At 43.5% G+C, this 17276-nt stretch overlaps 1 protein-coding gene across 11 annotated transcripts in view; it reads right to left on the bottom strand.

Moving 5' to 3' along the window:
- Window positions 1-17276, bottom strand: part of LOC110503393 (roundabout homolog 1) — a 499811-nt gene that overhangs the window by 289443 nt on the left and 193092 nt on the right. For 5 of the 11 annotated variants that reach the window (XM_090218862.1, XM_090218863.1, XM_090218868.1 and 2 more), the window contains exon 1: window positions 6434-7575. The exons of the other annotated variants lie outside the window; for them this stretch is intronic. In XM_090218862.1, the coding sequence (XP_090074988.1) occupies window positions 6434-6491 (58 nt within the window). In that variant the 5' untranslated portion in view covers window positions 6492-7575. Of the gene's footprint in view, window positions 1-6433; window positions 7576-17276 lie in introns of those variants that run through there. 11 annotated transcript variants of the gene reach the window in all.

The raw sequence follows: 17276 nt of genomic DNA, 5'->3' as shown, positions 1-17276 counted from the left end.
TTGGTTTAAACCTGTCCTTATGTCAACTGGTGAAACGGTGAACTTGACTGATAATGACTGATTGAAAAATAACTAAGTTACTTCACATTTAGTCAATATAGGCGTAGTACAAAATGACTCCAATTAATTTTTTGAATGGGGAAGTGCAGCTCTTGACCTTCAGTCCAGCAGGATGTTTACAGTATCATCAAGGTGAGTAAGGTCTGGTGGGGAGAACTCTGAGGACCAATAGCAGGCTGAGATACGAGAACTCTGAGGACCAATAGCAGGCTGAGATAGGAGGACCGATAGCAGGCTGAGATAGGGGGAGAGATAGCAGGCTGAGATAGGAGAACTCTGAGGACCAATAGCAGGCTGAGATAGGAGGACAGATAGCAGGCTGAGATAGGAGGACCGATAGCAGGCTGAGATGGGAGGACAGATAGCAGGCTGAGATAGGAGGACAGATAGCAGGCTGAGATAGGAGGACAGATAGCAGGCTGAGATAGGAGGACAGATAGCAGGCTGAGATAGGAGGACAGATAGCAGGCTGAGATAGGAGGACAGATAGCAGGCTGAGATAGGAGGACAGATAGCAGGCTGAGATAGGAGGACAGATAGCAGGCTGAGATAGGAGGACAGATAGCAGGCTGAGATAGGAGGACAGATAGCAGGCTGAGATAGGAGGACAGATAGCACGCTGAGATAGGAGAACTCTGAGGACCAATAGCAGGCTGAGATAGGAGGACAGATAGCAGGCTGAGATAGGAGGACAGATAGCAGGCTGAGATAGGAGGACAGATAGCAGGCTGAGATAGGAGGACAGATAGCAGGCTGAGATAGGAGGACAGATAGCAGGCTGAGATAGGAGGACAGATAGCAGGCTGAGATAAGAGCCATTTAGTATTTGGCAAAAGGATGAATCATCTGATAACAGGGGACCGAGCCAGACGGCAACCAGCAAGTCATCACAGGTTCTGGGAGGGGTAAAGATTCCCTCCCTCCCCTCCCTTCCCATCCCTCCCCCTCTCCCTCATTCCCTCCCCCTCTCCCTACCTCACTGATAAGCCTTACCCTATGATGACCATAAAGTGCAAGTAATGAAGATGGTTCAATGATAATGTAGAAACAATACAGATGTAATTACATGGAACTGACCAAATTGTTGAATATCTCAGCGATTTTCAAATAATCTATAATGACTGTCAGCAATCGTGGCTTTTCGAGTAACACATGTCCACAAGACTGTCAGATTTCCCCAGCACACATAGTTCATTTCATTTGGCAGCAACAAGAACACATGTAATGGGTTAATGATTCATATCAACATCATAGGTCTGTCTGTCCGTCCGTCCGTCCGTCCGTCCCAAGATAACACAGACATCTCCAGACCCAGTCCAAGTGCGACCTGTAATTAGAAACCATGGTGTCTGGAGGGGGAGATCCTAGTTCAGGCAGGAGCATTCCTGACACAGCCCCAGCAGCCCAAGGAGAATCAGTCCTGCTCTGCATTGCCACGGAGGCTGAAATGTGAACCCTGACCTCTATCCCTGCAGGCTCTTGTTAAAGCGGTACACTGTTTCCTCACACCAATGACTGACGCCTGCAAGAGTTCCCACCACCTCTACCACCAATCTCTCTCTGCCTCTCTCAAATCAATTCAATTCAAAGGGTTTTATTGGCATGGGAAACATATGATTACAACGCCAAATCAAATGGAATAGACTCTCTCTCTCTCTCTGTGTAACAGCTCACTTAGCACCACAGAAAACAAGGATACAATTCAGGAAACCAATCAGCAAGAGGAATGAGCCTGCGGGCTCAGAAATGACAATGTCCTCTTCAGATACTGAGTCTGACAGAGGCGCACATAAACCGCCCTGAATTTCAATCACAGAGCATTATGTAATGCTTGGTTTTATTGACCTCTGTGTTTGCAAGGCAAAATATAAATCAAACCTTTCCCCTAGCACCGTAAACATCTTTACAACTTCCATTTCAGTTTCAGTTACCAGGTTTTTATCGAGTCAATCTGCTTAATTATTATCACTATCATACCCAGCCATATCATTTCTTCATTTACTTCTAAATTCATGATCTGCTGAAAGAGTAAGTGTTTTAACGCATATTAGGTAGAATACTAACCATTAAGTACAGGTAGGCTATAATATTCTGCCAGGTTTAAACTGGAAAACAATTACCTGAGATTTAGATGTAATTACATCGGCCAACTGAAGCTATAATCCACTGAAGTCAAAAGGAGACTGGAAGTCATAGCTGTTTCTTTCATTAGTAGCCTACCTTTCATGAGTTTAGAATCAACTGGAATGACATCAAACTTACATTCTGTGAAACTGCTTCATGTTGCAGTCAGAATGAGATGGCAACATACACTACATGGCCAATAGTATGTGGACACACCATCAACATACACTACATGGCCAATAGTATGTGGATACACCATCAACATACACTACATGGCCAGTAGTATGTGGACACACCATCAACATACACTACATGGCCAATAGTATGTGGACACACCATCAACATACACTACATGGCCAGTAGTATGTGGACACACCATCAACATACACTACATGGCCAATAGTATGTGGACACACCATCAACATACACTACATGGCCAATAGTATGTGGACACACCATCAACATACACTACATGGCCAATAGTATGTGGACACACCATCAACATACACTACATGGCCAGTAGTATGTGGACACACCATCAACATACACTACATGGCCAATAGTATGTGGACACACCATCAACATACACTACATGGCCAGTAGTATGTGGACACACCATCAACATACACTACATGGCCAATAGTATGTGGACACACCATCAACATACACTACATGGCCAGTAGTATGTGGACACACCATCAACATACACTACATGGCCAGTAGTATGTGGACACACCATCAACATACACTACATGGCCAATAGTATGTGGACACACCATCAACATACACTACATGGCCAGTAGTATGTGGACACACCATCAACATACACTACATGGCCAATAGTATGTGGACACACCATCAACATACACTACATGGCCAGTAGTATGTGGACACACCATCAACATACACTACATGGCCAATAGTATGTGGACACACCATCAACATACACTACATGGCCAGTAGTATGTGGACACACCATCAACATACACTACATGGCCAGTAGTATGTGGACACACCATCAACATACACTACATGGCCAATAGTATGTGGACACACCATCAACATACACTACATGGCCAATAGTATGTGGACACACCATCAACATACACTACATGGCCAGTAGTATGTGGACACACCATCAACATACACTACATGGCCAGTAGTATGTGGACACACCATCAACATACACTACATGGCCAGTAGTATGTGGACACACCATCAACATACACTACATGGCCAATAGTATGTGGACACACCATCAACATACACTACATGGCCAGTAGTATGTGGACACACCATCAACATACACTACATGGCCAATAGTATGTGGACACACCATCAACATACACTACATGGCCAGTAGTATGTGGACACACCATCAACATACACTACATGGCCAATAGTATGTGGACACACCATCAACATACACTACATGGCCAATAGTATGTGGACACACCATCAACATACACTACATGGCCAGTAGTATGTGGACACACCATCAACACTTGTGGATTCGGCTTTTTCAGCTACACACGTTGCTGACAGGTGTATACAATCGAGCACACAGCCATGCAAACATTGGCAGTAGATTGGCCCATACTGAAGAGCTCAGTGACTTTCAACGTGGCACCGTCATAGGATGCCACCTTTCCAACAAGTCAGTTCATCTGCCCTGCTAGAGCTGCCCCGGTCAACTGTAAGTGCTGTTATTGTGAAGTGGAAACATCTAGGAGCAACAACGGCTCAGCTGCAAAGTGGTAGGCCACACAATCTCACAGAACGGGACCACCATCTGTCCTCGGTTGCAACACTCACTACTGAGTTCCAAACTGCCTTTGGAAGCAACGTCAGCACAATAACTGTTAGTCTGGAGCTTCATGAAATGGGTTTCCATGGCTGAGCAGCCACACACAAGCATAAGCTCACCATGTGCAATGCCAAGCGTCGGCTGGAGTGGTGTAATGCTTGCCGCAATTGGACTCTGGAGCAGTGGAAATGCGTTCTCTGGTGTGATGATTCACGCTTCACCATCTGCCAGTACAACGAACAAATCTGGGTTAGGCGGATGCCAGGAGAACACTACCTGCCCGAATGCACAGTGCCAACTGTAAAGTTTGTTGGATGAGGAACAATGGTCTGGGGCTGTTTTACCTGGTTCTGGCCCCTTAGTTCCAGTGAAGGAAAATATTAACGCTACAGCACACAATAACATTCTAGACAATTCTGTGCTTCCAACTTTTGGCAACTGTTTGGGGAAGGCCCTTTCCAGTTTCCACATGACAACGTCCCCGTGCACAAAGCGAGGTCCATACAGAAATGGTTTCTCGAGATTGGTGTGAAAGAACTTGACTGGCCTGCACAGAGCCCTGACCTCAACCCCATCGAACACCTTTGGGATGAATGGGAATGCTGACTGCGAGCCAAGCCTAATCGCCCAACATCAGTGTCCAGTGTTCTAGTGGCTGAATGGAAGCAAGTCCCAGCAGCAATGTTCCAATATCTAGTAGAAAGCCTTCCCAGAAGAGTGGAGTAGCATCAAAGGGGGCGGACCAACTCCATATTAATGCCCATGATTTTGGAATGAGATGTTTCGACGAGCAGGTCTCCACATCCACATTTTGGTCATGTAGTGTACCTCACTCTGGGATGTGTATGAGGAACTGACCTGGAAAGTCCAGCCAGCAGTGTTGTGTGGCTGTTATGTCACAACTGCTCCTGAGATCACTCCTTTGCTAAAGCAACACAACGAGAAAGTCTGACGAGACACAAACCAAACAGCAGCCAATAGAATAAAACAAGTATTATGTCTGAGTTATGGATTGCTGAACAATGTCTTTGATGCCAAAATGCCACCAGCAAAATGGTGTATGAATGAAATGAAAGCCACATTGTATATAGGCATTTTCATTTAGACAAGTAGAACAGGTTCCTACAGCACCACACAAAGCTACACAGTAGTTGCAACAGAATAAGAGTAGTTATAAGTCAGAATGTAAAACTGGCCACCCATCAGTGTCATGTCCAAACAGAACACAAATGAGCTGGTGTAAGTACGACACTAGTTACCACAGCCACAAAGTCATAAAGCCCGTCAATTCCTACATTTTCTCCTCTTAAAGTGGGATTTTAAACTTAATCCTAATCTTAACCCTTACCTTCAGTACGGGACTTTGTCACAGTGATAACCTTATGCCTAACCTTAACCTTCAAAAAGCTATTTTTGTTTTCAAAGAATTTTTCAGATACAGCCATTTTTACTTTGTGGGTGTGGTAACTAGTGAACACCACAGGCTATCATCAGGACAAACACTGCACCCCAACCTCCACAAGGTCCACCAACGTCTGTCTGAGTGATGAGGGCCTCCCACAGGAATCACTGTGATAGGTCTGCATACTGCACACGGTTCAATCCGTTCAGGGTTAGAAAGCTAGTCCGCCCTCTCATCCAGCCCTGAAAGTCGACTGTTTGCAGTCAAGAGCAGCAGACAGTTTGCAGTGTCACCAGCACTGTGTAACCTGATGTACTCTTCAGTAGGCGGTGATTTTTAATGGTTAGATATTACTGCACTGTTGGAGCGAGGAACACAAGCATATCGCTTCACTCGCAATAACATCTGCTAAATATGTGTATGTGACCAATACATGTTTATTGTATTTGATTGATCATGCTGTTCATGCCAAGAGATGTAGGCATATAGGCCTATCAGCATGTTATTGTATGATTTAGTCGGTCATAAAGAGAAATAAGAACAGGGACTACAGTACTTGAAACTACCATCTGAAGCTCTTGTTGTTTGAAGTGTATTTAATTGCCACTTCTGTAGATTCATTCATAGCCTGCCTATTCTTTCCTGAATTTTCTTCTGATTTTAAAATGTGTAGGCTTATTTCACATTATATAGACTAGCAAACGAAAACGAAACAATGTGCTGTCTACACCCCTTGCCAGTAAAGAAAAAAACAAAAAACATTTTGCCCCAACACTGATTTTAAATGTTTAGGTTCACAGTTCTGTTTCACACTTTCATCATTTACTTGTTATAGAAAAATGATAGACCTAGGATATTTTTCTTACCAACGAGGGTTGGTACAATTTATTATCATACAGTATGGCCTATAATGGATAGATTATGCAGTAAAATTAGTTGTGCCATTCAATTACATAATATTCATTTTATATTCATACCAAATGTCCGATTCAAGTGACCTGTCCAAATACAAAGCATCCTGGGAATGATCAGTTGCCTACCTGAGCACACATGGAGAATTCCAAGTAAAACCGCAATCCCAGTAGAAGTTGGCGACATTATTCAACGTTTCTCGTCTGAGAATATTGCTTGATTTATCCAAATTATTCGTGAAATACTTCAACAATCCACTCCTTCATAATCTTGATGTCAATTAAAAAACTGTTTTCAGAATTCCGCGAAAATGACTTAATCAAATAGTTAATGATTTGTTGATATTGGCATAATAATGAAATGTTATTCCAATATAGGTGACGTCTCAAACGTAGTATTCCTTGAATTGTGGAGAATAAAAAATCTGTGAGAACAAACTACCCGCAATTGGGAATAGGACGCGCGTGCTCTGCGCTGTATCAATAGTTATAAACTGACGTGATATCCAAAAGCGATGGAAGCAAGTTTCGATGATTGTTTTACGTGTTATTTAGCTAGGTAGATGTTTAGAACAGTTCTATCGCTTCTTGGAGTTTGACGTCCCGTCTTGCGTTCTCGTTTAACGGGCATCTGTATAATCCAATTCAAATAACCATTTTTCCATTCATATGGATAATAAAGTAAGGAAATTACAGACAACAATCCAGAGAGAAATCACCACAATGTAATTTTGCCAAAAGAAAATCAGTGGACGTCCGTTGCAAACCCCTCAGAGATAATGGATGCTTGAAGTCACATCATTTCGGTCCGTTTTTGAATCTGTCACTTGACAACGGGAACTTCAAAAGTTTCTTTTCTCCGGGTTTAGCTAGGACAAAGTCTGGAGACTGTAACCTGGGTCCATTGGTCGCGGATCACTCCTACTTTTCCATAAATTCACTGGCCCTTGGGTAACTCAAGTTTTGCTCCACAAAATCGTATTTGAGTTTTCGAATCCCCTGTGTGCACCGCGGACCCCTTCACCTCGGGCAGGGGGATTCGAATTCACACGCACAGCGCTTCATTCACGGGAGCTGAATGCCTCGTCAAATAGTATGTGCCATTCTCCCCCTTCAAGAAGCTTACAATTGGTTTTTCCAATTGAAGATATTTAACCTCTTCCAGGCTGGATTGGAGAGCGCAGCGCAGATCAGCTGTCAACTATTTTCAGTTTCGGAGGTGAGTGTTGACATTTATATATGTAGTCGACCACACTACAGTTATGGTTGTTATTCACAATTCCCATGCATGTGGTAAACCTGTAGGTAGCCTATGTGTATGAACGGTAGATCTTTCGCTGTTCTTACAAATCTGGATGTTATACTAAGCAATAGTATATAATAATAATTATTATAATATTAACAATAATAATAACAACAACAACAATCATAATTATCACACAAATAATAACAATAATCATATTTATAATAATAATAATAGTAGAATATAGTAGGACATAATATACTACATTATAGAATAGAATAGAACATACAACCTGGTTTGGTTGACTTAATATAATATATACTACAATATAGAATAGAACAAACAAAAAATACAAGTATTAGCCTAAAACCTATATAATAAAATGTTCTATCAAAATGAATGCACTGAAGCCGTTGGGCTATCAAATCATGACATGTTTGGGTGCAATGGACGACTAAAGCCTAGTTCTCGTACAGTAAGACAAAAGAGCGCTGTTGGCAATAGAACTAGTTGTTCTACACTCCCAATCCCATGCTTTGGTTTACTGCTTGGGCGAGATACAAATCTTAATCAGTCAATTAAAATTCACTTTAGGGCCGATTATCCTGGAACTAGGTTTCTCTTAACTACGATCAAATATTATATAATCTACTTTAAAATGTGTAAGATTAGCTAAACGAGAAAATCATAACCTAAATCGAATTTACCGTATTTACAGGCCAAAACCTTCAGATAGTCCAAGTGGTATATTATTTCTTGTAGGCCTATTGTTTTTCCACATGATAAGATAAAATATACTCAAAATAGATTTACAAAATGTTGTCATTGTCTTTTCAATGCAGTTTACCATGTGTTTTTTGTTTTTTTAACATTTAATTAATTATAGTGAAAAATAGTCTAGTCTGTGATTTTAGACAATACTCCAGAGATGACAGATATTCATGAATAAAGATGGTTGAATTTGATTAATTTTATGAGTAAATGTTTTATGTAAAAGGTTCATGAAAAAAATTACATTGATTGCATTAATTAAGAATCTAAATAAAACGTAATTTCATAGCCCATACAGAGCCTATAATTTCAGCTCAGGCCCTCTCCTTTGAGGTCGTATTAGTTACCCAACAGCGCCCTCCAGTGAGAGTTAGTGGAACTCTACCATCATGGGCATATCGCCATCTTTATCCGCGATCTAGCCATTATTGACAACACACAGACTAAATAAATACATCCGAAAATGAAAATATATTGTTATACCATAAGAACAACTGTAGCCTATCCACCCCTTTGTGTACAATGTGTTGATTTTATATAGTTATGCCTCATTCTATGTAGGATGAGGAATATAATGAACAGGAGCCCATAATGACATTCAGATTATCTCCTCTATTTCTCAGTCTCATTCATTCCTCTCCATTTAGGTCTCAAATGTGATTCTGCTCTTTTTTTAAAGCCAGTCTCAGTGTTCTACAGTGTGTTGCTCCTGCCAGGCTGCCACCAATCCTTTAATTGCCCTGGTTCTGCCACGGGCTGCTCAGCTGAATACTTCCAAATGGAATTTTAACTTTACCTGGCGCCAACAGGAGATAACAGTACAAGACTGAAACATACAGGCGATTATGGACCCTGGCTTCACTGAGACAAGCAACATGGGGTCTGACTGAGAGGACTGGCATTGGGAGAGGCATTCACTGACTGGCTTCACTGAGACCAGCAACATGGGGTCTGACTGAGAGGACTGGCATTGGGAGAGGCATTCACTGACTGGCTTCACTGAGACGAGCAACATGGGGTCTGACTGAGAGGACTGGCATTGGGAGAAGCCTTCACTGACTGGCTTCACTGAGACCAGCAACATGGGGTCTGACTGAGAGGACTGCCATTGGGAGAGGCATTCACTGACTGGCTTCACTGAGACCAGCAACATGGGGTCTGACTGAGAGGACTGGCATTGGGAGAGGCATTCACTGACTGGCTTCACTGAGACCAGCAACATGGGGTCTGACTGAGAGGACTGGCATTGGGAGAGGCATTCACTGACTGGCTTCACTGAGACCAGCAACATGGGGTCTGACTGAGAGGACTGGCATTGGGAGAGGCATTCACTGACTGGCTTCACTGAGACCAGCAACATGGGGTCTGACTGAGAGGACTGGCATTGGGAGAGGCATTCACTGACTGGCTTCACTGAGACCAGCAACATGGGGTCTGACTGAGAGGACTGGCATTGGGAGAGGCATTCACTGACTGCAGGCAGATGTGTTGAAGATTATTTTAGAAAGTGAAGAAGGAAAATCCTACAGAACTCAGGTAGCTACAGTTACAAGGTAATGTTGTGTCTACTATGATGCATCATCACCCCCTACTCCATCCGAGCATCATCCAACTTGGTGTCCCAGGTCTAAACCAGTCCCTGATTAGAGGGGAACTTGGTGTCCCAGGTCTAAACCAGTCCCTGATTAGAGGGGAACTTGGTGTCCCAGGTCTAAACCAGTCCCTGATTAGAGGGGAACTTGGTGTCCCAGGTCTAAACCAGTCCCTGATTAGAGGGTAACTTGGTGTCTCAGGTCTAAACCAGTCCCTGATTAGAGGGGAAGAATGAAAAAAAGTGGAACTAGCTTCGAGGTCCAGATTTGAATGGTACTAACATAGTATAAAGACAACTCTGATTTAAATGATTTGAGTTTAATGCTAAGAAGTAAGGAACCAAACACAACACAAGCAGACAATAGCTCAGATATCATTTAAACAAATACTGAAAATATTTGTTTTTTTTTCGTTTTGCTATCGACATTAGACTTGGAGCAAATTTGCTCTGTTTCCTCTTAATTGCCTACGACAGCCATCCATCCATACAGTATCAGATGACAATCACTGAGCTTCTCTCTAAACAGGCAGCCTCACCCGCGCATATCTCCTCTCTATCGCAGAGCAGGCGACCTTGATCAGAACAGCACAGAGGCAGAAAAAATAACATATTTGTCTTGGCTGTGACAGCAGTGAGCCGGGAGAGGAGACAGTAGAGTGCTTTTAACAACACAGTCATTTCTCCTTTCCTTGGCACAACCTCCATGAAGAGAAAACATGAAAGGACAGCCAACTTTTCCACCCTTCCCTTCATCCCACTCCAGGAAACTTGTGATGATTACAATAACTCAAACATCGTCCTCAATTAGTAGGAAAAGGGATGCATGTGATGTCAGGAGATTCAAGCCAAAGTTTGGGGTCAATTAATTTGTAAAAGCTCCAGGCTTCTCCATCCTTCGATAGAATGCACAAATCATTTGGTTAGACTTACTGTGGAAGATGTGGTTACATTTGTGTGTCTTGCTGCCGTGGTGTCTCAGAGGTAGGGGGTCTTGGTGGGGCCCCTGAGTCTTCCCCTGCTGTCTCTTACACCAGCTGGGCGGAGAGCTCCACAGACCAGCGTGGCGAGGGGCCCCATGATGAGGACCCTTATGAGGGAAGACCCCCAGCATCACCAGCATGGCCAACATCACCACCAGCAGAGATACAGGCTGCATGGTGCCTGCTGTAATAACACAGAACCAGACCAATCCCACTGGGATGGATCCTTTTCACAGCCACGTCAACAGCAACAACTCACGTCCAGGTCCTACTCCGATATTCCCAAATCTGAGTAGTCCAGCGGTAGTTTAAGATCCCAGTGTCGAGCAATGTGTCCAGTACCAGTATCCAACATACAGTTCAGTAACCATGTCATTGCCTGACACTTTCAACACAAAGAGAAGGATCCACCTTGGCTTAATTGGTGACAGACCTATTCTTTCAAATACAGGTTCAACTTGAGAAAACGGTTCTAAAGCACCATGCAGAGAGAACTATGAGATCCAATGGAATTTCAGAATTAAACTCAGAGATGAAAAGGTGCCAAAGCAGCCCCCCCCCCCCCCCCCCCAAAAAAAAAGAATAGCAAATTAGACCCTGGACAGCAAATTAGACTAGCTTTCTTGATACAGTATCACCCTACAGTCCAGCCAAATCTTCCTCGCACCCCTGCAGACTCTCCTCAGACTCTCCACGTCCACAGCTAGTGTTTCTCCTAGTGTATGATGGGATCTTAATGAGGGGCTCACTGTGATCAACACTATATACAATGTGCATGGTGGCGTTCATCCCCTTTCTCTCTCTCTCCCCAGCAAGCTCAATGGGCAGGCCATCTTCTCTCTCCCCTCTCTCTCCCCAGCCAGCTCAATGGAGAGGCCATCTTCTCTCCCCCCTCTCTCTCTCTCCCCAGCCAGCTCAATGGAGAGGCAATCTTCTCGCCCCCTCTCTCTCTCTCTCTCTCCCCAGCCATCTCAATGGAGAGGCCATCTTCTCTCCCCCTCTCTCTCTCTCCCCAGCCAGCTCAATGGAGAGGCCATCTTCTCTCCCCCCTCTCTCTCTCTCCCCAGCCAGCTCAATGGAGAGGCCATCTTCTCTCCCCTTCTCTCTCTCTCTCTCTCCCCAGCCAGCTCAATGGAGAGGCCATCTTCTCTCCCCTTCTCTCTCTCTCTCTCTCCCCAGCCAGCTCAATGGAGAGGCCATCTTCTCTCCCCTTCTCTCTCTCTCTCTCTCCCCAGCCAGCTCAATGGAGAGGCCATCTTCTCTCCTCTCCTCTTTCTGTCCTATTCTTCCTGATAAGTCTCTTTTCTTTTTAATATTCAAAGGGAGTTTGTGGACGTTTCTTCTTTTTTTGTGATATGTGTGTGTGGTGTGTGTGTGGAGCGGGACTGGGGACCCTGCAGACTGCATGCTGTGTGTCCCTTTCAGGCGTGTTGGAGCCTTCACAAAGCCCGGGCCGCCCCAGCCCAGAGGTGACTGAGAGGGTGACACACATGCCGGGCCTGGCGAGGGAGCCCACATTCTCTTCCCCCTGGCTAAGGCTCTTTAATGCATTTCATTCCCACCCTATCACTTCACAAAACAAGATGACATAAAACAAAAAACTTTCCCCCTGGAAAAAGATACTCCCCATTGAGAGGCAAATACAGCCCAAAGACAGAAAAACAAGAACGTTATCTTCCTCCCCAGAGAAACATGCCTCTAGGGAACGTATACTCCAGTGGAGGCCCTCAGAGGAGGAAGGGGAGGACGATCCTCAGTGAATGTCATACAAATCTAAATGGTAAAACATTTAAAAAGTTATCCTTTTTAAGATGAAACTAAACAAAATATAATCATGTCACCAAATAACTGATTAAAACACTCTATTTTGCAAAGAAGGTCTACAGTATCCTCAACAGCACTCTGTAGGGTAGCCCCATGGTGTAGCAGGACAGCTAGCTTCCTTCCTCCTCTGGTTACATTGACTTCAAAACCTAGGAAGTTCTTGGTTCTCAGCCTCTTCCAAAGACTTACATAGTAATTATGACAATTTCTGGAGGACGTCCTCCAACCTGTCAGAGCGTACTTCCGGCGCCGACAGAGATGGCCGCCTCGCTTCGCGTTCCTAGGAAACGATGCAGTATTTTTTTTTTATTAAGTGTTATTTCTTACATTGGTACCCCAGGTCATCTTAGGTTTCATTACATACAGTCGAGAAGAACTACTGAATATAAGATCAGCGTCAACTCACCATCAGTACGACCAAGAATATGTTTTTTGCGACGCGGATCCTGTGTTCTGCCTTTCACCCAGGACCACGGAATGGATCCCATGCAGCGACCCAAAAAAACGACTCCGAAAAAGAGGGAAATGAGGCGGTCTTCTGGTCAGACTCCGGAGACGGGCACATCGTGCACCACTCCCTAGCATTCTTCTCGCCAATGTCCAGTCTCTTGACAACAAGGTTGATGAAATCCGAGCAAGGGTAGCATTCCATAGGGACATCAGAGACTGTAACGTTCTTTGCTTCACGGAAACATGGCTCACTGGAGAGACGCTATCCGAGGCGGTGCAGCCAGCGGGTTTCTCCACGCATCGCGCCGACAGAAACAAATATCTTTATGGTAAGAAGAGGGGCGGGGGCGTATGCCTTATGGCATACAGCTTCTATCTCAAGGCCATCAGACTGTTAAACAGCCACCACTAACATTGAGTGGCTGCTGCCAACACACTGACACTGACACTGACTCAACTCCAGCCACTTTAATAATGGGAATTGATGGGAAATGATGTAAATATATCACTAGCCACTTTAAACAATGCTACCTTATATAATGTTACTTACCCTACATTATTCATCTCATATGCATACGTATATTCTGTACTCTATATCATCGACTGCATCCTTATGTAATACATGTATCACTAGCCACTTTAACTATGCCACTTTGTTTACATACTCACCTCATGTATATAGTGTACTCGATACCATCTACTGTATCCTGCCTATGCTGCTCTGTACCATCACTCATTCATATATCCTTCTGTACATATTCTTTATCCCCTTACACTGTGTATAAGACAGTAGTTTTGGTATTGTTAGTTAGATTACTTGTTGGATATTACTGCATTGTCGGAACTAGAAGCACAAGCATTTCGCTACACTCGCATCAACATCTGCTAACCATGAGTATGTGACAAATAAAATGTGATTTGATTTGATGAACTGACATGTTGCCCACCCAATCAAAGGATCAGAGAATGAATCTATCACTGAAAGCATAAGCTACAGCTAGCTAGCACTGCAGTGCATAACATGTGTTGAGTAGTTGACTCAAAGAGAGAGAAAGACAATAGTTGAACAGTTCTGAACAAATTAATTTAATCATAATGAAGGAGAAGCAAGAGAGAAATAGAGAGAGAGATTGACATTTCTTTTTAACTTTCAGTTTCACTTACTTAGCTAGCAAATGCAGCTAGCTAGTTTAGCCTACAGAAACACCCTGCTCAAAAAGAGGGATGCTATGTTAGCTAGCTGGCTATGACTGTCCAACACAACACTGGAACTCTTCCAAGTCAAGGTAAGCTTTTGGTTTTACTAATCTATTTATCCACGGGGGCCCGCTGGTGTAACTGTTTACTCACTATACACTAACGTTACTGCCTGATTGTAGCGGGTTAACTAACGTGTTAGTTCTATTAGCTGTACTGACTATGACGTTGCTTCAGCTAATATGGTGACAACGATGTAGGCTGTGTGTAGCGGTTTAGCTTGGAAAGGTTGTTTCGCCTGGTCACATACAGCTGATGTGTTGTGCGTTGAAGTCCACAAGCGAAGGGATGAGAAGGAATACAATGTGGCTGCTATGAGAGTGAACTGTGTTTACGCGTGATCAGGTGTGTATTCATTCCGCCGATTCTGTTGAAATACGTTTCTTAAACAGAAGCAAACGGAACAAAACAAGAATAAACATACCTGAACTTGTCCAATAGGAACTCTCGTTTACCACTGTTGGACTACTGATTACACCCTAGATCAGCTAGATGCAGGCAAGAGTGTGCAAGGCGGAATGTAAATGTCACTGTCACCTCAAATTTGTCTCTCGACCTGTGTGCCCCTACGTTGTAAACTTTCATTCATAGTCTAGGTTGTAACAACCTCATGATGGGTACAGGGAAAATTAGAGCATCATGTAGTAGCCTAAACTTAACGCTGTTATATTGAACTGGGTGAATGGAATATACATGAGAGTCATGTAATTTGCTGTAAAATAAATAAGGCCATGCTCAGAAAATGTCCTCCATTATCTTAAACGGCACTGGTATACTCCACTGCCTGAGAACTCTTATGGCATGACTCTATAATATAATGCGAAAATAAAGCTTGTGAAGAATCATTTGCAGAGTCACCTTGGACTGACTGAAGCAAAGAAGTCCCTGTATCCTGACCATACTTCACCCTGCTCACTCCTCTCATCCTTTTACCATTCACACTCTGTCCTCGGAGGAGGAATCATCCATCTGTTTACTCTGAAAGGTTTCTTTAAATTCCCTGACTTTTGTCAGGCTGTAGTAGGAGTCGCGTCTCCAAGGTGTTTAGAAAAGATAAACAAAAATCACTTTGAGTCAGAGCCAGGGTTTGTGTTTGATAGAGTCCTTTCAACGCTTTCAAGACAATCCCAAAATGTCTGGAGGGTTTAGGTACCTTTGTGTCTGTTTGGGGGCTGTGAACCAGTTTACAGACATCAGCAGTGGTGTAAAGTACTTAAGTAAAAATACTTTAAAGTACTACTTAAGTCATTTTTTGAGGTATCTGTACTTTACTATGTATATCATTGATTATTTTTACTTTTGTTTCACTACATTCCTTAAGAAAATCTTATACTTTTTACAACATACATTTTCCTTAACACCCAAAAGCAAAAGTTACATTTTGAATGCTTGGCAGGACAGGAATACACTCCAATTCACGCACAAATCAACAGAACATCCCTGGTCATCCCGGCTGCCTCTTCCGGTGGACTCACTAAACACACAGGCTTCATTTGTAAATGATGTCTGAATGTTGGAGTGTGCCCCTGGCTATGCATTTAAAAAACAAGAAAATAGTGCCATCTGGTTTGCTTAATATAAGGAATTTTAAATGATTTACACATTTACTTTTGATACTTAAGTATATTTTAGTAATTACATGTACTTTTGATTTTTAAGTATATTTTATTCAAGTAGGATTTTACTGGGTGACTTTCCCTTGAATTATTTTCTATTAAGGCATTTTTACTTCTACTTTTTCCACCACTGGGCATTAGATATGTGAGCCTCTATCTGAGCTGAATGAAGGTACAACTGGTGACCGCGGTGTCCTTCGTAAGGAAAGGGGATGTTTATGGATAGAGAGGTTGGTAGACTGGAATGTAGAGGGATAGAGAGGTTGGTAGACTGGAATGTAGAGGGATAGAGAGGTTGGTAGACTGGAATGTAGAGGGATAGAGAGGTTGGTAGACTGGAATGTAGAGGGATAGAGAGGTTGGTAGACTGGAATGTAGAGGGACAGAGAGGTTGGTAGACTGGAATGTAGAGGGACAGAGAGGTTGGTAGACTGGAATGTAGAGGGATAGAGAGGTTAGGAGACTGTAATGTAAAGGGATAGAGAGGTTGGTAGACTGGAATGTAGAGGGATAGAGAGGCTAGGAGACTGGAATGTAGAGGGACAGAGAGGTTGGTAGACTGGAATGTAGAGGGATAGAGAGGTTAGGAGACTGGAATGTAGAGGGACAGAGAGGTTGGTAGACTGGAATGTGGAGGGATAGAGAGGTTAGGAGACTGGAATGTAGAGGGACAGAGAGGTTGGGAGACTGGAATGTAGAGGGATAGAGAGGTTGGAAGACTAGAATGTAGAGGGATGGAATGTAGAGGGATAGAGAGTTTGGTAGACTGGAATGAGTAGACTGTCTGGCTGACAGCATTGATTTACATCAGCATCTCCTAGTACAGGTTCCTCTCTCCTCTCTGTAGACACCAGACCAGTGGGTGAACAGAAGCCCAGTGGTGCAGACTGATAGGACTACCTATGGCTTATTCTGTTCTTTCTATCTCTTCCTCTCTGTAGACACCAGACCAGTGGGTGAGCAGAAGCCCAGTGGTGCAGACTGATAGGACTACCTATGGCTTATTCTGTTCTTTCTATCTCTTCCTCTCTGTAGACACCAGACCAGTGGGTGAACAGAAGCCCAGTGGTGCAGACTGATAGGACTACCTATGGCTTATTCTGTTCTTTCTATCTCTTCCTCTCTGTAGACACCAGACCAGTGGGTGAGCAGAAGCCCAGTGGTGCAGACTGATAGGACTACCTATGGCTTATTATGTTCTTTCTATCACTTCCTCTCCGATGGAATAACTGTGTCT

This window comes from Oncorhynchus mykiss, chromosome 24, assembly GCF_057628025.1.
Source record: "Oncorhynchus mykiss isolate SJ-2025 chromosome 24, ASM5762802v1, whole genome shotgun sequence".
Taxonomy (NCBI): domain Eukaryota; kingdom Metazoa; phylum Chordata; class Actinopteri; order Salmoniformes; family Salmonidae; genus Oncorhynchus; species Oncorhynchus mykiss.
This window is presented reverse-complemented; position numbering and strand designations above follow the sequence as displayed.